At 42.7% G+C, this 25327-nt stretch overlaps 1 protein-coding gene across 1 annotated transcript in view; it reads right to left on the bottom strand.

The window, feature by feature from the left end:
* Positions 1-25327, bottom strand: part of ALK (ALK receptor tyrosine kinase) — an 878396-nt gene that overhangs the window by 468040 nt on the left and 385029 nt on the right. Inside the window, exon 3 of the mRNA XM_058667362.1 lies at positions 6214-6333. Coding sequence (XP_058523345.1) covers positions 6214-6333 — 120 coding nt within the window. The remainder of the gene's footprint in view (positions 1-6213; positions 6334-25327) is intronic.

The raw sequence follows: 25327 nt of genomic DNA, 5'->3' as shown, positions 1-25327 counted from the left end.
CAGAGATCTCTTGCTTATCATATTGTAAATCAGGAGAAAAGATATAGATGCATGAGGTAGGAAACAGCCTCACTGTTCAGCTCACTGGGGCAGAAATGGGAAGCAAACACACACACACAGAGATGTACAATACACCCATACACACAGACACACACACATAGACCCATACTCACACACATATTCATACACACAAAGGACCGGGGTGGTCAGGGGCAGAAGAATTGGTCATGACGCTTTCAGTCCTGACCTTATTCCATGAGGGAGTTGGAAGCTGCTTTTCACTGACTCCAGGTTCCTGAGGGCTGGAATGGCTGATCACAGCCAGCCCCATTAAATATGTAATTTCAGAAATGTGATCAAACTGACTTCCTGCCAGAGCTATGCAGCAAATCCCAGAGGGAGCTGGAAGGCCCTTTTGTTTACCAGTTTTGATTCTGTGTTAGGATGAATTTTTTTGAGCAATATATTTAATTTACTCAGTCTTTTCAATCAAAAAAAATTGATACATTAACAGGATGGGTGATGGGTTGGGGTGACTGTGGGAGGGAAAGTGATTAAGAAGTCTAATTTTTCTTTCCACAAGCACCAACCCCTTAATTGGATAGGTCCTCATGGACTGGAAATGGACAAAGTTTTAACAGAACTTTTATTCAAAGTACAACAATGGTCTTGTTGTGCTTGGACGTTGGGACATTGGGACGTTGGAAGAAATATTTTCTTTTCTGGGAGAAAATGTTCTGCACATTGTGGGGGATGGTAGGATCTGAAGGTCTGTATCCCTTTCTTAGTGCTGCCATAACAAAATACCACTAACTGGGTGGCTTATAGCAACAGAAATGCATTCTTCCACAGACATAGAAGCCAGAAGTTCAAACTCAAAGTGCTGGCAGGGCCCTGCTCCTCCAAACTTCTGAAGGTGAATCTAACCCTTGCTATGTTTTGAATTCTAATATTGCCAGCAATCTTTGCTGTTCTTCAGCTTGTAGACACTTTGTTCTGACTCCATGGTCACACAGTTTACCCTATCTCAGCTTGCTTTCCTTTTAAAATTATTATTTATTTGAAAGAGTTATAGAGAGAGAGGGAAAGACAGAAAGAGATCTCCCACCCTCTAGTACTCTCCCAATGTGGCCACAGCAGCCAGTGTCAAACCAGGTCAAATCAGGGACCAGGAACTTCATCCAGGTTTCCCATGTAGGTGGTAGGAACCCAAGCACTTGGGCCATCTTCCATTGCATTTTGTAGGCCATTAATAGGGAGCCAGGACACAAACTGGTGTCAATATGAGATGCCAACCTTACAAATGGCAGCTTTATCCATGACAGCACAACACTGGCCACTATTTACCCTTTTTATAACAATCAGTTATATTGGGTTAGGGACGACACTAATTTTTGTTTGATTACTTCTACAGAGATTGTATTTCCAAATAAGGTTATAGTCACAGGAACAGAGGTTGGGGTTAGAGCTTTAACACTTATCTTTTGGGAGGATACAAACATAGGGCCATTATTCTAAAGAAGGAAAGAAGGGATGAGAACAAAGATAAAACTACCTACAGTAGCAAGGTATCTATGCCCATGTTTAAGAGGTAGATCACCTGCTGTGGGAGAGTCACAGCTTAGGGACTTCAACTTATGGGATTTTTTTTAAGATTTATTTTATTTTTTATTGGAAAGTCAGATATACAGAGAGGAGGAGGAGAGAGAGAGGAAGATCTTTTGTCCAATGATTCACTCCCCAAGTAACTGCAATGACCAGAATTGAGTCAATCCAAAGCCAGGGCCAGGAGCCTCTTTCCGGTCTCCCACGTGGGTGCAGTGTCCCATGGCTTTGGACTGTCCTCAACTGCTTTCTCAGGACACAAGCAGGGAGCTGGATGGGAAGTGGGGCTGCCAGGATCCGAACTGGTGCTCATATGGGATCCCAGCACATTCAAGGTGAGGACTTAAGCTGCTAGGACATATCGCCAGGCCTGAGCTTGTGTTTTAAGTGAATGATCAGACTAGTGTATAAGACCATGAGTTGAGGGCCCAGTGTGGTAGCTTAGCGGCTAAAGTCCTCACCTTGTATGTGCAAGGATCCCATATGGGCACTGGTTCAAGTTCAACCAGCCCTGCTTCCCATCCAGTTCCCTGATTGTGGTCTGGGAAAGCAGTGGAGGATGGCCCAAAGCCTTGGGACACTGTACCCACGTGGGAGACCCAGAAGAGGATCTGGGTTCCTAGCTTTGGATTGGCGTAGCACCAGCAGTTGCGGTCACTTGGGGAGTGAATCATCAGATGGAAGATATTTCTCTCTGTCTCTCCTCCTCTTTGTATATATCTGACTTTGCAAAAGAATAAATAAATCTTAAAAAAAAAAAAGACAAGCTTATCTAAGAAGTGAAAGTGAGGAGTTCATCTTTGAAATTACTTTGTGATATAACAGTGCTCAAACTGGAGTCAGAAAGTCTTAGTTCATTCTTTTCTAACTGCTCACTTGTTCTACAACTTGAGAGTACATTAATAAATTCCTTTGGCTTTTAATTTAAATTTCTGCAAAAATGAGATATAAAATAATTTCCACCTGCCACAATTTTTAATGCAGCCTGAGTGAGAAAAAAATGCATGTGAAAGAAGTTTTTGAAAGTATCACACTAAACAAAATTTTTGATTTCCTTTCTCCTGCTCATATTGGCCAGGGCTTTTGGCCATTCTGTTTAAAATGCTGGTCTGGTACTCCCTATGCCAGGAGTGAGATGGTATGCAGGCGAACTGGGACCATACCTCAGCATCTCTGGCTCTAGAACTCAAGGTGATCTTCACTCCCTTACAGAATCCCCAGGGACCTCCACCTCTCATCCATGTATGCTCCCCAATGGACAGAACGTCATCTCAGCCAGTACAGCCCAATCCTTCAGTCAGGCCTGTAATTCTACAGACGTCAAAGCTGATGACAAAAGGAAAACCAAACACAAATACTTCTTTAGATGTTCTCCCCCTTTCAAAGCCTTTGGGGGAGGCGTGCACTACTTCTGGTTGTTGATGGAATTAGCTTGTTCTCATCACTGAAGACAGGCAAGAAAGAGCTGCAATTGGACACTAGATGCCACAAGAGGGACTATATTTTATATAACATTAAAGGCCCCAACATAAATTAGAAGAAATATGGGGACCCTTCAAAAAGGTAGGTCAAACTTTTTCCTCAAGCACATAATTACAGGCTGGGGGTGAGTAAATCTTATTAGCTTCTCTCCACTTCGTCTCTTCGTCTCATAAAACACTGCTACGAAGAAAGCCACATTTAATTCAAGACCAGACAGCCTGTGTGAGAGAGGACTGGTCCCCCCCCCCCACTGTCCATCATGACATCTGCTTTCACTGTCCTCCAGCCACCTGCCCCAACCAGAATGCAGGTGAAGCCAGCTGGCCATGCAGGAAGCCCCACAGTGGCCCTGCTGAGACTTGGTGACTCCTCCCTGCTGGGAAAACTATCCCTTCAGGCAGTGATTTTTCCAGTGAAATTTCTCTGCCCAAGTTTGAGGTCTTAAAATTAATGAAGTTGTTAACATTTCTTAAAATGTCTTTCTTGGCAGATGAAAGGTACAGATTTATCACCCATGGGTCTGCCAGTCTCTCTGGTTCATGGACATGAAGGCTGAGTCCCCACAAGCATTCCTAAGTCGTGGCCTTACCTCTGTCATCATTTACTCTGCATTGGGTTGCAGTGTGAGTCCTTAACACGGAGCTTGGTCCCCAGGGCACACTCTTCATGGAAATGGACCAGCTTCCTACAGCAGTGTTTCTCTAAGCTCTGAGAGGCAGAATCACATCTTGTACTTTCATCAACTTCTGCATTTGGCACTGGGCCAGGCACACAGGATGGGGGCAGGGCGGGGGCAGGGCAGGGGCAGGAAGGTTCTTCATAGGTCTCAATTGAATTAACTGTGGCAGGAAGGTAAACAGGATTACCTCAACTCTCAGCCGGGGGCCATCAACAGGGAGTCAGTTCTGGTCCTCATAAACCAGTAGCAGTGGTGCTCATGTTGGTGCCCGCATCTAACATTTGGGCAACAACTAGTCAATGGTGTGTGTCGTCACCACTACCAACAAGGGAAACCATAAGGAGTCTAGGCTACATGGAGAATCTGAAAAGGATCTTGAGAAACATCCAATCTACCTCTTTGTTTCAAAACACATCACTCCACTCTCATTTTACAGATGAGGAAAGCACAGCTCAGAAAAGGCACATGGGTTTATAGGGTTAGGCCTTGGGTAGGTAGAAGTTTAACAAGGTCCAACGGTTTTCCCTTTTCAACATGCAATATCCTTTAAGGCACTCTACAAGGAACAAATAGTTATTCTGTTTGGCACACAACAGTTAGACCTACTTTTGGGGACTTACTGCAGCTTAGAAAAGTTGCTCTCTTGTGGAGATGCTGACTTTAAGAGCAAACTCAAAAGTTATCTGATTACCAGCTGTATCACAAATTTGGTTACAAAACATTAAAAACACAAAGGACCAGAGTTCAATTATTTACAAATATTTGCCTTTATGATAAGATGACACTCAGTACCAGGCTTACATAAAATCAAGTCGTATGTCTTATCTGAAATCTCCTAACAATTGTCATTCTTCTTTCCCACTGGTGATGCTGAGGAGTGCTGGGAAATATTACAGCACAAAGTATAATTCTATCTGCCCTCAGGATTTTGGTACATTTATATTCTTTTTTTTCATATTTATTAAAAATTCAAATACAGAAATAAAAACACAATATTTATATTCTTAAGTTTGAAATGAGAGGTACCATTAACATGAACTAAGACTGACTGTATTACAGACGAAGGACAGCCGGCTTTGGATCAGAAGCTTTTCTACCTTGAATGGAACATCTCAATTAGGTGTGTTCTGAATAGTTCAGCTCCAAGGGCAGAGACTGAAGAGCAGGAATAGATAAACATGCCCAGGAGGGGATCTAGAACTCACTTAATTCAATCAGGTGGGATGAGACCATTCCATCTTTAGATCTTTAGAGACTTTCTGCATTCACTCATCATATACAGGTCTTTGTGTCTTCCATGGGGTGAGATCAAGTGGGCATCCAACCCACATGCCTACAGGGTGCTTCATACAGGAGTTCCAGAGAAAGAAAACCATTTGCCTGGAAATGCATCCACTCTCCTTCATACCTATTCTTCCCACTACCATGGCACAGCTGCTAGGAACTGTCAGGATGAACAGTGGCAGTAAGGAATCCTACACCATATGGAAATGGCCTTCTGAAGTTTCCAGGACTGGACTTGCTGGGCTGAGAAAAACCAAACCCAAGGGAAGACTTTTGACTTTGTAGCTAGAGAACCCACTCTGCTAAATATAGTTTTTTTCTTTTTTCTTAAGATTTATTTATCTTAAATTATGTAGACTTATAGAGAAAAACAGACAGAAGATCCTCTATCTACTGTCTCACTCCCCAAAGAGGAACTGAGCCAATCTGAAGCCAGGAACCAGGAGCTTCTTCCCACATGGGTGAAACGTCCCAAGGCTTTGAGCCCTCCTCCACTATTTTCACAGGCCATACCAGAGAGCTGCAGTGGAAGTGGTGCAACATAGACACCAAACAGTGCCCATTTGGGATGCTAGAGCTTGTGAAGGAGGAGATTTCATCTACTGAGCCACAGTACCAGCACTGAAACTCAGTTGCTTCACCTATAAAAACAGAAGGGGATCTCCTTATTTCAGAGACTACTGTAGAACCAAATTCACTGACATAACACTGAAGAACACGAGTGGCAAACTGTATGCAGGTGTAAGGCAGCCAAGGGACACTGGAAGATCTGTGACTCTAATAATACCCCCTCCCAAAAGATCATTACTGGTAGAAACACTGTAGGCTACAACCTTACGCAAAATGCAAATACACACCACATCTGATTATTGATAAAGTGATGCTGGGAATTCCTTACACCCTAATGGCTGGGGGATGGGACATTGTGGGAACAAAGCTCTTGGCCTCTTCCAGGATACAGAGTGCAGCGGGACTGGCATGGGGAGAATGGTCTGGCAGTATGAGGCACCACTTAGAGACAGAGGGAACACCACATTTTTTTTTTTGCATTTATGAAACTGAGGGACGACTAGAGTACATTCACCATGAACTTAAATCCACAGAGCTTCTTTCACGATGAGATAGTGACACATATCACAAATATCTGTCAAAAATGTACTCACCATATCGGCTTCGATGAGACAGGAAAGGGAAGGAATCTTTCATTGTCCAGGTCAGATTCCACGAGAAGTAGTCGGGAGGAAGAGAAGGCATGTGTGTTGGTGATTCCAAGGAGCTGGGACCTGGACAGACAGACAAAGAAGAGAACACTTACCCATGTGCTGTCATTCAATTTCAGTCACAAAGTTCACAAGGTGTTTTTATGACTTCCATTGGAAAGATACAGAAAAAAACAACTGTGCCAGTAGCAGATAGAGTTGACACTGCATCCGTGATGCACATTCTCTTTCTTTTTTTTTTTTAAAGATTTATTTACTTTTATTACAAAGTCAGATATACAGAGAGGAGGAGAGACAGAGAGGAAGATCTTCCATCCAATGATTCACTCCCCCAGTGAGCAAAACGGCCAGTGCTGCACCGATCTGAAACCGGGAACCAGGAACCTCTTCCAGGTAGCCCACACGGGTGCAGGGTCCCAAAGCCTTGGGCTGTCCTCGACTGCTTTCCCAGGCCACAAGCAGGGAGCTGCTGGGATTAGAACCGGTGCCCATATGGGATCCCGGTGCGTTCAAGGCGAGGACTTTAGCTGCTAGGCCACTGCGCCGGGCCCCACATTCTCTTTCAATGTCAGCCAGATTTAAAAGTCTAAACACTGTGGCCAAGGCCAGGCTGAGGATCTCTGGAAGATGAACTCGAAGCCAGATGACTGAACGGCTTGGTCTAATAGCTCTAGCCACATTCTATTCTGCACATAAGAATTTGTGCTACTCTATGGAGAACTTAGATTCATCTTGTCCAAATAATGTCTCCATCTCTACATTTAGACTTGCAACTTTATCCAATGTTGTTGGCTTGGGCTATTGCCTTATCAATGAGAGGGTTGAAATTGCACTCACAAGTTATGAATGCTGACAATTATGTTATTGTCAGGAGCAAAAAGGCAAGGTGATGGGTTTTCCCATATCTAAGAGGCCAGACAGCCACAAAGGATTAATGCTTCTGATTTGCATGAGAGAAAGAAAGGTTGAGGAAAAAGGAGCAAAGCTGCATTATTCCCTACTTTAACAGTACCTCAAGTGGGTTTTTGTGTGTTGAAAAATCATTACAATATATCTACAAATCAAATGAACCCATGCTGCATGCTGTTACACAGTTCTTCCCAGAAAATCCCCAACTCAGTCACCGTTTGCTAACAGTTTATGGCAGACAAAGCTTTTCCTGTTAAAGAGGGAGGAGTTTGAGAATTTTGCTCGATTTAGTAGACAGATGTGTAGTAAAACTGAATACAGGTGAAGGAAAAAAAGGGAACCTGGATTTCTTCAGCAACTTCCATAGATAAGGTTCTCTACTGGGTCCTTTCTCCACAGAACATTACATGATATGCACAGTGACTCTCTGAGATAGGAATTACAATCCTCATTTTATGGATGCAATAACTGAGAATTCAGAGGGGCAAGTTACAAAATCACGAGCTGAGTCAGAGTTGCTTGGCCACAAAAAAGACCATGTTCCACCATGAGCAGTCTGACATATTCTAGCAGGAAGAGAGAGACTCTGAAAAGCAAGAGGAGGAAGAAGAAAGGAAGGAAGCAAGCAGAAGCAGCAGAAGCTCTGTTCCAGCCCTATGTGCTTGGTGGATTCTTCCACTGTCATGCCAAGCATACACTCCTCCCGGCCCTAGTCTTCTAATTCCTTTTATTATTCCTTTTAATATTGATCCTACTTCATACACCAGGGGAATCTCTGGCCTGGCCACCCAGGACAGCCCTTTGACTCCTTCCATTGTTTTCACTACAGGTGCTGTATTTTGGTTAAAGTTGAACACAAGATCATGTACAATTGGAAATAGATGAGCACTTTATGTTTTCCTTTCTAAAAAACAGAAAACGAGAATCTTCATGTGTCTGCCTACCATTGACTACAGTAGAAAGTGCTAGCTCCTGGGTACCAGAAAAGGCAGCCTTTGAGATTTTTCTCCCATATCTTATCGACAGAGATCAGAATTCAGTTGATTAGTGCTAGACCCATTTTTTTCAATATTTCTGCAAAATGGTTTAGAGATTTGAAATGCACTGAAAGAGCCCAGAAGCTATACTAGTGAGTCTGCAGAGAAAGGCCATCTCATTTCATCCTCACATTAGTTCTGTTTTATAAATGGGCAATGAGGCTCAAGGGAGTGACTGCAAGGTGATGTGGATTTTTTTAAGGTAAGGCTACACTTACCAGATTCTTAAAAATAATAGCACACGTTCTTAATGTACCTATGAGCAGGCACTGTGCTAAGTGCTTTAAATGTGTGATTTCACTTATTTCTCTTAACAACTGTGGAAAATTACTATTATTTGATCCCATTTTGCAGCTCAAGAAACTGAGGCTTCAAGAGGTTAGATGCCTTGATGGGAAGACAATCAGTATATCCCAAATCCAAACCTCTGCTCTTTCTACCATTCTGCCTGGGCCCCCACAAACTGGTACAGAGTGGTCCTCAGCTCTCGACAGGGTCTCACATGGCCCTGCAAAGCAATGGCTAACGTTGGAGGTTACCACTGTGCATGTTCCAGGACAGAGCAACATTATGAAGGGTCTGGAAGACCCTGACAACAAAGAACCTACTCTGCCTTGTAAGGATCCCTTGTGAATAAAAACTGTCATTTTTATATCTGAGTCATTGGTTTAGCTGAATTTTAAGTAATTTTGGAGTAACAGCACGACAAAACTGAAGCTGAATTTCTTGTTTCCAAGTGATGTTATCTTTGCTAGCCATTCCGTTTCAGGTTGGTATTAACTTCTTCCTAGATGCAAAAGACCAGTGGGTAGCGTTAGACTTCAGGAGGCACTTGTGAATCCGTGAGTGGGCACTGGATGGCAGGTGATATCCTGGACATAAGAGATCAAGCTGCTAGACTTCAGGAAACACAAATGAATCCATGAGTGGGCACAGGATGCCAGATGACCTTTCACCCAGATAGGGGCTAGGTAATATTTCAGGGATAATACATAAAAATATTCAAAAGAATAGTCTTTGAGTGCTGAGTCATGACCCAGGGAGGGAACATGGACATTGTTGTGGGTCATCCTTAAAGATGTTAGCTTAAAACATTTTATACCCCAAAACTCGAATAAGTCACTGGGCATCTTCAGAGTTGAAGTAGAGTTCTACCCTGTTCTTGAAGGAACTCCTGGAATTCTGGCTTCACAGAGCCCCAGTGGGGTCCTCAGAGATGGCTATGTAGAGTGACTAGCTGCCTGAGGCTAGGAAGACGAACAGAGGACTCAACATCTATTTTGAGTTCCCCAGTCCAAAAAGGCAAAGACCAAAAAAATCATAAAATTGTTTGATAAAATCTTTATATAATGAGGCAAATGACTAATGCCATGCAAACAAATCCATGTGACAGGACAGACTTATCTTTTGGTATCTGCTCTAAAACTCTGAAGATACAGGGTAAAAATGGGCCTACTACAATAGATTCACAGGGCAAAGGGGTGAATTACATCCTACTGGTCTCGGTAGAGTCAATCTTGGGAACAGCGATACGAAGAGTGAAGGAAAGGATGGGAGAAAACAGATGCAGGAGCTGCCAGATGTCTCGGTGGACAGATCAAAGACGGCCTGAGAGTAAATAGAAAAAGGGAAAGAAGTACACTGGGACTGAGGGATTATTGGTTGGCTATCAATAGGATTGTCTATTTATTTATGGTGATTTCCTGAGCTCTTTCTAGGCAGTCCATGGTATAAGGGCAGAGAGAAAATACCATGTCCTGGCTAAATCATCCCCTAAGGTCTCCAGTTCAGATTTCAGAGTCAATCTCTATAATTATTCCCATGCATGCAATGTCAACTCCTTTGCCTATTTCCCCCTTCACAACCGTTCTGAAGCAACTACGTGTGATCCTGAGAGAGGAGACTGGGAGGAACACACAGGGAGGGCAACAAGCCTCATTCCATTATCAGAGACCTCAAAAAACCCTTGGAATTGTCCACGAATACTACTGCACCCATTACCTGCTCAACCAACCTCCCTCTTTCTAGCACAACTATGTTGAACTTGCTACTCAAACCTCTGACTCCCTCATTCCTCCACATTCTTAGAGAATAACCTTGTTTTGTATTTGTTAGTTATTTAAAACAATGGGAGAGTTCTAGTCCATAGTATATTACGATATTATTACGCGCAGCTAATTCCCACAACCTGGTTCTTTACCGTGAGCTGAAACGCACCAGACGCAACGAGGTATCTTAGGAGGTTTATTCCAACTGGGCAGGAACAGGGTAGAGGTGGTGAAGATCAGGAAAGAAGGGGGAAGGGGAGAGAGAGAGGAGAGAGAAGAGAGAAGAGAGAGAGCCGCACCTGGGGGGGGGGGGCCTTTTGTCTGCCAGGTGTAGGGGGCGGGGGATTGGGAGGGATTGAGGACCGGCCCCAGGGGGTTGGTGCCTGCAGGTGAATGCCTAGGGATGATTGGTGAGTGGGCGGGGTTGGGGAGGGGGCTGGAAGATTGGGGGGATGGGATTCAGGTGGAATGCCAGGTTACATCCGATTGGTGCATAGCTAGGCCGGCGGGAATTTCATGAGCTGTGAGGAAGAAAGAATGGCGCCGGGTCCAGGGAAGGATATTGGAATAACTCCTTACAGTATTTCACTGACTAAAAAAGAGAAGCAAATCTATCCATCTTCTTAAAGACATATCTACCTACCCACTTCCTTCTCTCCTCTTTTAAAAGATAAGCTGTCTACGTGCTTATGCAGTGCCAGCCTTTCCACCAAGGTGTTAATCTTGTCCTTTCCCAAGAATTTGCTATTACAGCTGTCTCCCCCTTTCTCCTACACCAACAATTTTCCCACTCTAACAAGTCAATCTCAACTGCAGCAAGCATGCACCATTTTCAGCAGAAAAGTAAAAACAGTCTTTGACCTCTTCAGCCATTGCCCTTTTACTCTGCTCTCACTTACAGATGAGTCTTTTCAGAGATGTGTCTCTGCTCCTTTCTCCACGTCATATCTCCATTTTCCCTCAATTAAGTCAAGACTGTCTCAGTGGCATGGTCACTGATGGCCTCAAGCTGCGGATACAGGGGGCAGGTCTCAGTTCCGCCCTCTCAGCAGCATCTCACTCCATCAATTCCTCCTGCTTCCTGGACTCCTTGTGTCTTTATTGTCACATAATCCTTGGTGACCTCCAGCCCTGGGGCAGGTCCTCGTCATTCTCCTGCACCATATCTTCCCGGTTTTCTATCCCATATTGGAAGAAAATCCTCCACTTGCCAGTGATACTTGACTAGGAAATTTCATGGTGGTATAATGGAATTTTGCCACAGTGATTCTAACTAACTGATTATGGTCAATGACAATGAATTCTGAGGGGCCCAAGACACGAAATCATTACTGCATCTAACTAAATATATGGCTGTCAATGAAAAAAAGGACTTGTTTTTTTGTTTGTTTGTTTTTATTTTTTAATCTTTTTTTCTGTTGGTTCACTAGCCAAATGGCCACAACAGCCAGGTCTGGCCAGGACAAAGCCAGGAGCAAGGAACTCCACCCAAATCTCTTTTGGGGTGGCAGGCAGGACCCAAGTGCTTGAGACATTTTTCACTGCTCCCAGATGAATTACCCATGCTCACACAGACCTATGAACTCAAGTCCTCCTACCCACAGTGTGGATTTTCAATTCTGAATTAGCAGAACTGCCATGTAACCCTTTTCCTAAGTATTCAAAAATTCTTCTTTTCCTTCCTTAGAGAACTACTTACTACATTTCTTCCCTTCTGAAATGTGAAGAAGCTCAGCTTCTTTTTAAATGTTTGTTTTGTGAGATGTTTGCTTTATTATTCTACAATTGCTAAAAGTTGAAGAATTTGAGCTTTTCTCTACCCATTTTCATAGCTTTAAGCACTGTTTGTATACTAAGCCTGATACAATTACATTTCTAAGGCCAATCTCTCGCCTAAACAAAAGAATATATATCCAACTATAAAGGATGTATTCTAAATCCCTATCTGATTGCATGATAAGCATCTCAAACTATTTAATATGAGCAAAGTTAAATGCTTAGTGCCGTTTCAACAAAAGCTTATTCTCCATTTCAGAACACACACACACACACACACACATTTGTTTACTGTGTACCTACTATACTAGCCATTCCTATGTATCTATGCCTGGCTCATAGTAACCATGCCATCCATAGTTGCCAAATGAACGAAGTATAGTTTGACGCAAGTTCCTAGCTCTGGTCCCTGTTAGCTATTTCACTTTATATCAGTCACATACTCTATGGAACTTTAATTTTCTAAAAATAGTCATAATGATGCACACTTTCCAAACTCTCAGGTTCCAGAAGGGCCAGATTAGATGATGTGCATACATAATGTACTGTCTAAATACCAGTCATCCTATTCACACAATTTTTATGTTTCTGTCCTCTATTTTAGGATCCAAAATGGGAGTGTTCTCCTTCTATCTGGGGGAAATCTCATGTTAATGAATGTTCAGGAACAAAAAGTGCTCCCAAAGAGTTGCTTCTCTAGTCATGAGTTAATTATTAAATTGCCAAATGTCCACTATCTTGGCTACCCAAATAACAGCCAACTGGTAATGTCTATTTCTGATCTTTATTTTCACACATCTCACTGTGTGTCTATTTATCCCTGAGCCAATGTACATAGCACTGTGAACATACCAGAGCTGTGTCAGGATAAATAATGAAGAGCTATGCTTATATAATGGTTATTTACATGAATGCCCTAGGTTGACTGGCAATTATCTCCTACAAATCTACACCAATAAAATGTAACAAATGTTTCTATATTTGACATACTTTGGAACTACTGCTATCTTGCCTTGTACATTTTTTACTTATTTATTTTCTTCCCGACAATAAGCCAATGACAGCCTGCTAGTTTTCCTCCTCCCATTATTTGGAAAGCACAGTTAATAATGTATTATTTTACAATGATTTTGTGTCACACAAAGCAAAGCTTAATGTGGTCAAATAAATAGTTGTCCAGATGTCAAACAGTGCTAAGCAACCAGACAGTTGGGGAGGACAGGGCAGGCCCCTTTTGGAATTGGCAGGCCAAGAGAAATAGTTTGTATGTCTATTGGGCTGAGCTCACACCTGTTCAGGCAAAGAAGCATTCTCAGTCAATTTACAAGACCAGAGTTAGCAGTGATGTTGGAGTTTAACATGTAATTAATTTAGTCTGGAAAACAAAGCTGTCATTTCAGAAAAAAAGGAAAGACAAAGTTAGCAGATGCACCCTTTGTCCCAAACACACAAGCTCCTTGCACCTTCTCTGGGTCTGAAAAATGAGGGGGTTAATGTAGCTGTTTACTAAGGTCTCCTCCAATTCATACATATTTGGTTCTCCATAATTTGCTTTCACATTTGCTTCCAGCTGGCTCATTCAGAGAGGAGCTGTTAGTGTCAGAGGCAGAATATGAATGGAATAAACTGCCCCCACTCTTTGTCACCTATCTCAAAGCCCCACCTCCAGCCTGCTAGGGATGTCTGCCTTCTTTCTTTGCAGCTAAATTCCTGAACCTAGAAATACTGTCCCATGATACTTCCTTATGCTGTTGAAAGTCATAGTTTCAACGCTTGTTTCTGACCTCTCCCTTTCTAAACAATTCTATGTATCAGTGCTGAGTTCCTTCTGTGGTAAGTAATGAATGCAGTGTTAGTAATGAATGCAGGCATTCCTGCCCAGTCACAGCTTTAGGAAATTCTGGTGCAATCAACACAGAAATCATCAATCAGCACTGCTTGTGGGTGGTAGGCTCCATGCATAGGGCTCTGGAGGCACGCCAGCGAGCACACCACAGAGGTTCTCCAAGCGTGCTCTAGACATGTACATTTGGTCACTATTTGCCTTTCAGACACATTTTCCAGTAAGAATTCTTTCAAATTCCATGGCACCCATAATATCCAAGTCTCCAAACTTCCACTCAAGCTAATCGGCCGAGAATGCCTTTTTCTCATCTGGTGCTTCTCTTACCCCTACACTTTCTTAGAGGGTCAACCCAATCTCTCCTCCCCCAGGTCTTCATCTTCCCTGAGCTGGAGATCCATCACAGCAGTTGAGCTGGGATTTAGGTTATGCCAAAACAAAACTCCAGCTGGGCCCCCTGACCCCTTAACCACCTATGGCTCACTGCACAATGCCATTAGGCTGTTCATCAAACAAGCTGTTCAGTCTACCTTGGTTGTTCATGACAATGGATTATAAGAGGACACTGATTTTGTTCATAAATCTCAAGCTTCAGGTTCTCTGCCTATGTTATTTTTGTTTATTTTTTTCTCAGACATATTTCAAAACCAGGTAAAAACTATATGGTGGCTATTGTTCAGTTTCTTGGAGGACATGCTTCTCGGGGCCAGGTGCAGGGATAGACCAGGCAGGGACATGACCTATTTTATCAGTTGAGATGCCATTTTTATGCAGTGTCTAGTGATTTACAATTGATGGGAACAGTTTGATAATGAAGGCACTGTGCCATTTGATGCCCTCCCTTCAGAAGTCCAAAAGTCACTACCTTTTGACCTATGTAGAGATAACTTCAGTGACCTGAACAAGTCCCCATGGACTAGCCTGTGAGCCTTTCAATGTCTTCTCTTGCTCTTAATTCCTGCTCTAGTTGGGCGTGGTCACTAGTCCTACATGCTTTGGCAGGGTAGACTCAATGCCTTTCTCTAACTATGAAAGACACCTGGCATTTTCACTTATCCAGGAGGACAATGGAGACAGACTCAATCTCCAGGTAGCCAGATGCTTAGCACCTGCTCCCAACCTCCTACCCCTGCAAGTTCCTGCAGACTTTATTAGAAGGGCAACATGACTTTCATTTCTGGAATCATTTCTGTGACTTGTTCATACTTCCCTCTTTATGAAATTTACTTCACTGTGATCTCAAGCCTATTTTATCCCCCTACCCTCAAATATGTTGACTAGAATAATAATCAAAAGAAAGACTTTGAACTGCCACTGGGCCTTTCATCTTGTGATCTCAGAGAGCTTTTTCAGGCACTAAATAATTAATATGGTGAAAGCGACACAAAGATGGGGTAGCTGAGAAATCAAGTCCATCAACAAAAGATCTTTCTCTTTGAGAGCAAGGGAGTCCTTGTAGGGATAATCACCCACTCACAGACCCAGTAGTTTTTGGGTATATTGGATAAGAGGCTGAAAACTATTCGAGGATAATTGCCCCTTCTTTTGACCTAGTGCTTCAAGTTGGGAAATGGAAGTTACCAGTGTGACCCCTGTGCTCATGAGCAAGCACTGTGGGGAAGGCATTGCTCACTTTTACAAGAAGGGGGGAACTCTGGCTTGGATACAAACTCTTGTCACATTCACAAAGACTTTCATATCCACTGGTGATTGTCAGTGTCATCTAATCTATATTCTTTCAAAGAGCCTTTTAATTCACCTCTTTTTTAGATTGAAATGGTTGATGCTGAACAAGTACCACTGCCCTGCCTATGATCATACAGCAGGTGAGTCTTGGGATAGGACCAATGACTTGAAATTTCTCACTTGCAGACTTACCATCCTACAATACAATGCATCTTACAACACAAGCCCCTTGGAGATAATACTGATTCCCCTAGAGAGCAGGGACATTGAATTAAAAACAACAGAAGGAAACTGACCAGCTTACAGATGCTAGCAGTATTCTTCTGAAGAAAACAGATCCCTTCAGGTCAAACAGCAAGGTGACCAAGAAATACTTACCTTCAGTTAAGGCAGCTGGCTCTCTGAGGCCTCAGCTCTCAACTAACTGGTCTGACACATGGGCTCTTGAAAATGAGCCTTGGCTAGTCCAAGAAAAAAGATGTTTAGGGTAAGGGAAGTATTAACTTTTATTCCTTTCAGTCATTCATTATCTACCTGTCACCCATTTTATTTCAGGAAAAAAGTGTATCATCTAAGAAGCCACAGCTCTCAGAACCTCACTTCTCAACCCAAAGACCTGTTAGCCATGGATGTTCTCATATCTAGAGACTAGAAGTGGAGAGCTCTAATGGTCTGCTATGCTATAGGGACCTAAGTTCTTGGGAACAATGATGTTACAACAGAACCTTGAGTAAGCTGCTTAACCTTTTTGAAGCTTTGGTTCTTTGCATATAAAACAGAATTCATCATGCTTTCCCATCCAAGTTGAAGGATGCTCAGAGAATTAATGAGACAGTATATACAAAGCCTCCAGGCTCTTTTGAAGAAAGGTACACCAGAAATCCTTGTGCTGTTACTAAGGGGCATTGCCATGATACATTTTAAAACACTCTTTTCCTGTATTACTAACATAAACTCAGCTGGTACTAAGATAGATAGACCAATGGCCTAATTTTCTTTCCCCTACTCTGACACTGTATCATCTTTTTGTTTCCATTCATCGTTCACTGTGAACAACAGTGGTCAATGCTGCCCTTGACCCATATGCAGAGATTCAGAGTGAGAATAGAGAAGGACTGTTAGGACTATTTGTCTACGTCTTCTCAATACACGTACAAAGAAGTAGAAGCAGGACAGGAAAATGGTTTACCCAAGGTTATCTTGTTAGTGAAAAATAAGGAATCTGATCTTCAAGTTCCACATTCTGTGCCTTACTGGACCACAGAAGAAGGAGGAAAAAATAGAGGAAAGCAAAGAAATACAAAGATATATGCTTATATTTTTTATCTTTATACCTTTAAGTTATTGCACTGCACAATAAGAGTCTGGAATTAAAGCAATCAAAACCAAAACAAAATCATGGATGAAATCAATGCTTTGTTTGAGTCTATTACACATGCTAGGTTCTGTGCTAGGTACTTTACAACCATTGCGTGGGTCACATAAATTCCACCATTTTCTGAGTTCAGGATTATTATGCCCATATTCCAAGGAATGTATTATGGCTCAATTAGATAAGGAAGTTGTTGAAGGTCCTGGGGTCAAAAGGGATGAGTTTAAGGTGAATTCAATTCAACTAACATTTATTGAGCATCCCCTATGTGCCATGCTCTTCCCTGGGAAGTTAGGAAGCATCCAAGAGCAGCAGCAAACACTTATAGATCTTATTGTCTCAGGATCTCAGGTTGAGGTAGAGCAGCAGACAGCAGCCCAAGACCTTGTAGCATCTCAATCCTTGCATGTGTTCTGAAAGAGAAATAGACAGACCTTGGGAAAATGCCTGAAAAAGGATTTGACTTCATCAGCAAGGCTGAGGAAGGATCACCTGAGAAGTAAATGCTTGACCTGAAGCCCTGAACTGGGAAGCAGGATAGGGTGAGAGGCCAGAGAAGGCAGGAGTCTCTCAGTTGGAAGTAGGTACTCTGAACATGAGAAACTCCCAACCACCAAGAAAAGTGAGGTGATGTATAGACCAGCCATGATGCTACTGGCCAGCATAGAACCTGCGGAGATGGTCCTGGCTATAGGGACATTGCATTAAACACAAAACAGCAAGGGTCTGATGTGGTAACCCAATGGCTAAAGTCCTCGCCTTGCTCGTGCCAGGATCCCATATGGACGATGGTTCTAATCCCAGCGGCCCCACTTCCCTTTTAGCCCCCTGCTTGTGGTCTGGGAAAGCAGTTGAGGACGGCCCAAAACCTTGGGACCCTGCATCCATGTAGGAGACCTGGAAGAGACTACGGGCTCCTGGCTTCTGATCAGGTCAGTTCCAGCCATTGCGGCCACTTGAGGAGTGAACCAGCAGACAGATCTTCCTCTCTGCTTCTTCATTGTGTATATCTGATTTTCCAATAAAAATAAATAACAAAATAAATCTTTTTTTAAAAAGCACACAGAAGAGCAAGCCTGGCCAGTCACAGATACCCGAAGCGTTCTATCTAGGACAACAGATCCCTTCAGGTCACCCAGGGAAGATGGCCTACAACTGCCACCTAGAAGGGTGCCATCTCCTTTGCTAGGACTAACTCATCCTATGAGTCCTCCCCACCCCACTCCCTGCATTCCTACCCCCACTGTCTTTCTCTGAGGCTCAGTCTAATAGTTCCATTTGCTATGGAGAGGGGGAGGTGGGGCTAGAATTCAAGCACCAGAACATTTCCTTTCCTTGTGTTATGATCTGAATTAGCTCCTGGAAAATAGAAAGGTTGAAACTACCTCCCTGGAACTGCTCTAGGTTCCAGCAAACCCACTATTAGCCTGGATTTGTGTTCCATTCCCTACATCCCCGATCAACAAGTCCACAGCCAGCATTCAAGACCATACTTCATTTCACACTTTAAAGATTAGGTAAAGAGAAGCAAGGAGGTAGAGCTGAGGGAGTTGCAAGAAGAAAAGGGAAATAAATAGGGAGGAAGGTGAGGGAAGGGATGATGAGGCAAGGATGGTAACATTAAGGAATGCATCGAAAAAAAAAAAAGAAGAAGAAAAGTAGAGAGGGTAAAAGAGCAGTGTCTGATATTTTCCACTACTCCAAAGTTACCAAGTGCAAGTTATTCAAAGTACCACTGTAAAAAGGCCATAAAGCACCTTGGGAAAACCATGAAATGAAAGTCACGTTGCTGCCATACAGATGAGCACCCTGGAATTAGCTGCCAGAGCAGTGTCGGAAAAGAGGAAATTCAATGGGCCACATTGCTGCCCCCACCTCTCTCCCCCATGGCTTCCACCCCCTCCAAATCGACTGGTTCTGAAAGCAGAGGCAGTAATTTGGAGCCAGCAAGTGAGAAGGAATGTCGGAGCTGTTATTTGCCTTTACACGGCACATCTTGAGTGCATCTTTCGGAAATAGAATCTAAAATACACTTTCAATTTCACCACAGAAAATCTGAAAAATAAATCACGAAGGTCTAAAGGAAGAAAATAAATATTACCCATACTTCAGCATCCAGAGAAACCAGTATTAACACTGTAAGGTACACTGGTGACATGATTTTCACTCAGCAACCAAGATAGCATTGAGCTAGGAAATGTATATGCAGAGAAGGGCAGCAAAGAGCACCTCTCCACCCATGATATCTGTCTACGGGCTGACAGAGGTCACCTTTTGGAGCCACTTTGGGTGGGGGGACTAGCACCAGCCAGCTCATACCCTGGAGCACAAATATAGAAGCCTTCCAACTCTGCAATGCTCTTGGCCCTGGGCAAAGACCTGCATTAAAGGACAAGCAGCACTCAAACTGGAGACAGCAATGGCCAGATGTCAGTAGGAAACACAGGCCTGGGCAGATCTGAGAGGTAACCGGGAGGTGAAAACAGTACAGACCAAGAAGAGGGAGCTAGACCGGCTGTGTTTTAACCCTTCAGGGAATGAAGACAGACAATCAGCAGCTTCTGCCTCAGAGAAATCCTAAGAAGTGAAGACTACGGGAAATGAGTCGTGTCAGTGCTAGATGCGAGGTGTCAGGTATAAGACATTGATGTTATGACTTGGAAGGGATAAAAATGTAGAGCCTCATCTACTCTCAAACAGACAGCCAGGGAGGATGAACTGCAGATGCAGCCCTATTTCTGTGGCCAATGATACACACATGATGGCATGAGAGCGTTCAGGGCCCCTTCGTTCATGCCTTTGATCCTCTTAAGGCTTTTCTAAAATAGAAAAATTATGCCCAACTTATAGAAGAGAAAAATCAAAATCAAGCAGGTTAAATCAACACTGCTCAATGTTTCCCTCAGTGCAATATATACAGAAAATAATATTTGTATGGCCTTCTTGGATAAACAGAAGCAGATTCCACAGTTAGAAGGTGTGTTAGTCATCTGCAATCACAGACTTAGTCAACGCACACACTGAAGAAGGAAGCACTGGCCAGGAGACATGGCCATAGACAATGAGACATGACAAGAGTGTGCTTTTGCTCTGTGTCTGATCTTTAGGAATTTCCAAACAGCAGGGAGCTGTGAGTCACACAGGAGCTCTGTGGCATATGGCTTACTCTGGGCAAACTAGAGTCAAGAAGAGAGCAGATGTGGGCAGTACTGCTCCCCAACACAAATAAAGTTCTTGGAAGTGGATTTGATGAAGCCTTAGAAAGTTCCCATCAAGCATCTGTAACTGTTAAAAGCCTTTACCAAAGAAAGAATTTAAAATTTGGCTCCTTTCTCAACTCTGGAAAATTCAATGGGAAAAAAAATTCACAGGATAGTTATTGAATGACCAAAAAGTAATTATTACAAATGACTGAGTTAACTGGTCTACCTTGCCTCATTTGTCATCATACAAACGTCTTATCAGAAGTCTCATCAGGATTAGGGGCTCATCATGACTGATGACATTTGTTGACTAAGATGGCTTGGCTCCTTCCCTTTCCCTTTCAATCATAGTGGCAGGAGAAGCCTTCTAAGGTTTAAGCATAAACTTTGAGAAATTGCTTTCAGCAGTGACTCCAGGAGTAGTTTCCAAGATAATGGACTCTTTTTTCCGCAAATGGCTTTCTATCTTCCCACAACATCCCAGGTCTCGCTATCATTGGAGATTCTCAGCAGCACAGGAGCTGATTTCTGCTGGCACCAGATAAAAAGCAAACTAAACCTTCTAGTCTGCTAAATATGAGATTAAATTAGGTACAAGTGGGTCACAGGCAGACCTTGTCTACAAAACATTGAACCTCTGGATGAAAAATGAAAATATTTCCTCAAATCCCTAATATCTCTAAATTTAAACTACAGATCCCTATTTTATCATGATGGTATCAAAAAGGACTAAGCACTAAAAAGTATTTAGAGCAGATAAATAAAACATGGGCTAACTGGACAATACCATCTATACATAAATAGCTTATAGGTGTGTAGAGTTTGAGGGAGGTTCTATCAGTGACCTGTAAAGATGTGTGAAGTTGAAGTCAATTTCTTACTGTCATACTCAGCAATGGGAGGAAAGATCTCCCTTTGTCTCAGGTCCTAAACATAGTTAAAACCGTTGACATTTGTAGACTTCCAGAATTCCCACATGCATGAAAACTGCTGAAGCACACCATTATTTCCACAACACGCATTGCCACAAAAGGCAGAGAACAACACATTCACAAGTGTAAATGACTCACAACCACTCCACCCTAATAGCAGGAGACTATCAAACTCTTATTTTTTTTTAAAGATTTTATTATTATTGGAAAGCCGGATATACAGAGAGGAGGAGAGACAGAGAGGAAGATCTTCCATCTGATGTTTCACTCCCCAATTGAGCCTCAACGGGCCAGTGCGCGCCAATCCAATGCCGGGAACCAGGAACCTCTTCCAGGTCTCCCACGTGGGTGCAGGGTCCCAAAGCTTTGGGCCGTCCTCGACTGCTTTCCCAGGCCACAAGCAGCGAGCTGGATGGGAAGTGGAACCCGGCACGTTCAAGGTAAGGAGTTTAGCCGCTAGGCCACGCTGCCAGGCCCGACTATCAAACTCTTACCTCAGCAAAATGACAATTTCTTACATATGATTTGGATTCACATGCAAATAGCAGAAATCGCTACAAAATCTGTCATTATTGTGAAGTTGCTATAGTCAGAACACTAAAAAGGAATCAAGCTAGATATCAAAGCTACTTCTCCACCTACACTGGTGTCACAGTCTTGGAGAAGTCTTGCACTGGAAAGATAAGAACTATCAACACATCAGCTAAAAACTTCTCGCTATGGCTTCCTTATTGTCCATACTTAAAGAACTGGACAGTTTCCCTGCCTGGGATAGGTTGTAATTATAATATATTTAACTCATCCTAGAAGTGAAAAGACTGAGGAAGGCATGTTTACGGGTTGTTGATTAGGGAGTACTAGACACTGAACTTGCTCCCCATATAGCTTTGCATGCTGGAATGATGGTATCTGGAGGTGGAGGCCTCGAGAGGCGGCGCTTTAGTGGAGTCCTCAGGAATGGGATTACTGCTTCTTTAAAAAGGCTCAGGGGTCACACTGTGGCCCAGTGGGTGAAGCAATAGCTTGTAATGCCAGCTTTCCACTTTGGAGCACCAGCTGAAGGGTTTTTGATCCAATCCTCTGTTCTGATCCAACTCTGTTCAGTTTTTGATCCAACTCTCTGTTGATGTACGTAGGAAAGCAGCAAATGATGGCCCAAGTACCTGGGCCATTGCCACTCAGATAGAAGACTCAAATGGGGTTCTAGGCTCCTGGCTTCTGCCTGGCCCAACTCTGGTTGTTGCCTCTTCCTCTTCCTGATTCTGATTCTCTCCCACTCCCTCTTCATCTTCCATCTCTGCCTTATGTATATCTTTAAAGAAAAAAAGGAGGCTGCGGGGGGGGGGGGGGGTAGTCAGAATCTCCCCTCAACACCTCTATCATGTAAAGCACTGTCTATCAACAAGTACGTTGGTGCTAATTAGACAAAGAATCTGCAAACACCCTGATTTTGAATGCCTCCACCTCTAGAACTGTGAGGCATAAATCTCTATTGTTTATAAGCTAGGGTACTTTTGCAATAGACTAAATAAACTAAGACAGGAACATCCCAAAGATAAGAATACTCAGCTCCTGATCCTCAAGGTTGGAGTTAAGTGGAATGATGTAAACCCAGAAGACATGGCACTGGAATGTGAAGCAGCCCACCCCAGAGGGCAGGAAGACAACTAGCAAGCATCAGAAAATCCACCTGCAAAGCAAACAGGAGAGCCTGATCCCAAAAGGAAAGACATAACAGCAAATGACACTCACACCTTGTAGGGGGAGCCACTGGAGAAGAGTAAACCAGCCATGCCCCTGAGTCTACTGGAAACCTGGGCAGGGTTAGAGAAGAGCAAATCCGCTATGGGTCCAGCAGAATGACAAGGCAATCATCTTTTAATGACCAATGCTTACAGACATGACACATGGCTTGTAGAACTTATGAAGGGGTTTACAAATTAGATTAAAGGAAAAGGAGCCCAGATGGAGAACCCAGTGTGATATCACATTGTCTTGGCATGGAGATTACTCACTTAGATGTCAGGCCAGCCCAAATACAAGTCACAGCTCCACCATTTACAAGCACCTGTGACCTGAAAAAAATTACTTCACGTCTCTACACTTTGTCTTTCTCATTAGTGACATAGATCATTAATAGAAACAACCTAATATGCTTGCCTCAAAGATGCCATAAGTGTACTCATGAAGCACTCTTAGCACAATGCCTGTGGCACAGAATAAGTGTTCAATAAATGTAATTTTTAGTATCATAAATATTAATTTCAATATCTTATAGTAACTAAAGGAAATGTTGAGGACATCATTGCACACATTGAACTAAGTTGACCCCCAGTGACACCAGCATCTCATATTGTAACGCTAGTTCAAGTCCCAAGTGCTCCACTTCCAATAGAACCCCCTGCTAATTTGCCTGGAAAAGTAGTGGAACTTGACCCAGGTACTTGGGCCCCTGTCAGTCACATGGGAGACCAGAACAGTTTCTGGCTTCTGGCTTCCACTGGATCACCGGGGCTACTGTGAAGCCATTTAGGGAGCAAACCAGAGGATGGAAGGTCTCAGGCAGTTTCTCTCTTTCAAATAAATAAACATTTTTTAAAGACAAGATTGGGCAGAAGTTGACCTTAGTTATTAAAATGTCTAAGTGTCAGGATCAACCGAATAGATAATGAAAAGATGCTTAACAGAGAAATTATTTTATTAATCTACACTGCAGCCATTATCCATACTTTTCAGAATGACACACTTTGTTTAAAAATACACAAAATTTTATACCCCAAAAGAACTCAGGTGTCACACAAAAGCTTTCATTAAACCTTACCTTATGTGAAGCTAGCAGTTCTTAGAATAATTTTTCATATGTTAACTAATACTACAAAAAATGTAACAGAGAAGACATTAACACAGAGTCTTGGTATGCTTTGGTCCATTATTTACAACTCATGGAAAACAAGAAGGAAAAATAGTATTGAGGCCAGGGACACTCTCTTCTATTTTTTTTTTTTTTTAACCAGAGGGAGACACAATGGAGAGATAGCACCAGGCGGATTCGGTCTGCTGCTTGGTGTTCCAAAGTTAGTCACAAACCCAGGTGTTCCTGGCCTGTAAATAGCTCCCTTGTCCACCAATGCACTCAGCTGCTTCACTAAGTGAAAAATTTGTAGGGCTATACAGGCAGTGATAGAAGGAATCAGAGGGGCTGTATCTGAAAATTGCTGCTTGAGTCTGCTGAACTTGTAGCTTGAAGATCCTTGCAGACCATTGTCCAATAACAGAGGGGGCAATAACAGATGACCTGTAGTTATACTGTGATGTTTACAAAGCATAAAGATTGTCAGGTGGACTTCTTAAGTCTGGGAGCCAGTAAAGAATAAGCCAGAATATCAAGAGAATTCAAGCATGATATACAAGACAGGGACTCAACTAGGGGATTTGGAGAACACTCAGGAGGACTGGGCATGAAACCAACAGGGTCCAGATCTTAGCTTCTTTCTAATTATGTAATGAAGATTTATTGACTTGGCAGTTGAGTCATCTGTGCTTTTTGTTTTCATTACACTTCATCCACTAGTACAGACAACCTCCATCACCTTATGGGACCTCTGAACAATCATGGAGATTTCAAATTGTGTCAGAGATGCAATATTGGCTAATGTTTTCAGATATTTTAATAGGAAAATAAGGCAGATTTCAAGGACCAATGAAGTAAATTTAACAATGCTTCCTGGCAAAATTCTAAAATGGATAATTAATTGGATGGCCTGAAAGCCTTTGGAAATGTGTATTGACCATAAGGAAATGAAATCAGTTCGATACAAATAGAAAATTATCATCAGACTAAGAATAATAAAGTTACCGTCAACCTCTCTGGCATCCCGAAGGAAAATGCAGTACAAAACAAAGACTGTCTCTAAAATAGATACCTCTCTTGCTCTCTTGCTCTCTCTCTCTCAGCGTGTGTGTGAGAGAGATACAAAAGCTCAATTTCAACAGTATTCTAAGAAAGTAAGTGAAAACACTGAAATGCTACTTTCCCAATACCAATTTTACAATAACCTTTAAAAATCTAAATAAAATTTAAAGTAAATTTAAAATATTATTTATATCACACACACACACACACACAAATGCACACACATATATTGAAATGTAGAGAACTCCCATCAGCTGGCTCATATCCCAAATGCTAGGAACAGCCAGAGCTGGGCCAGGCTGAAGCAATGAGCATGGAATGCAACCCTGCTATCCCAT

The sequence above is a fragment of the Ochotona princeps genome, chromosome 8 (genome assembly GCF_030435755.1).
Source record: "Ochotona princeps isolate mOchPri1 chromosome 8, mOchPri1.hap1, whole genome shotgun sequence".
Taxonomy (NCBI): Eukaryota; Metazoa; Chordata; class Mammalia; order Lagomorpha; family Ochotonidae; genus Ochotona; species Ochotona princeps.
This window is presented reverse-complemented; position numbering and strand designations above follow the sequence as displayed.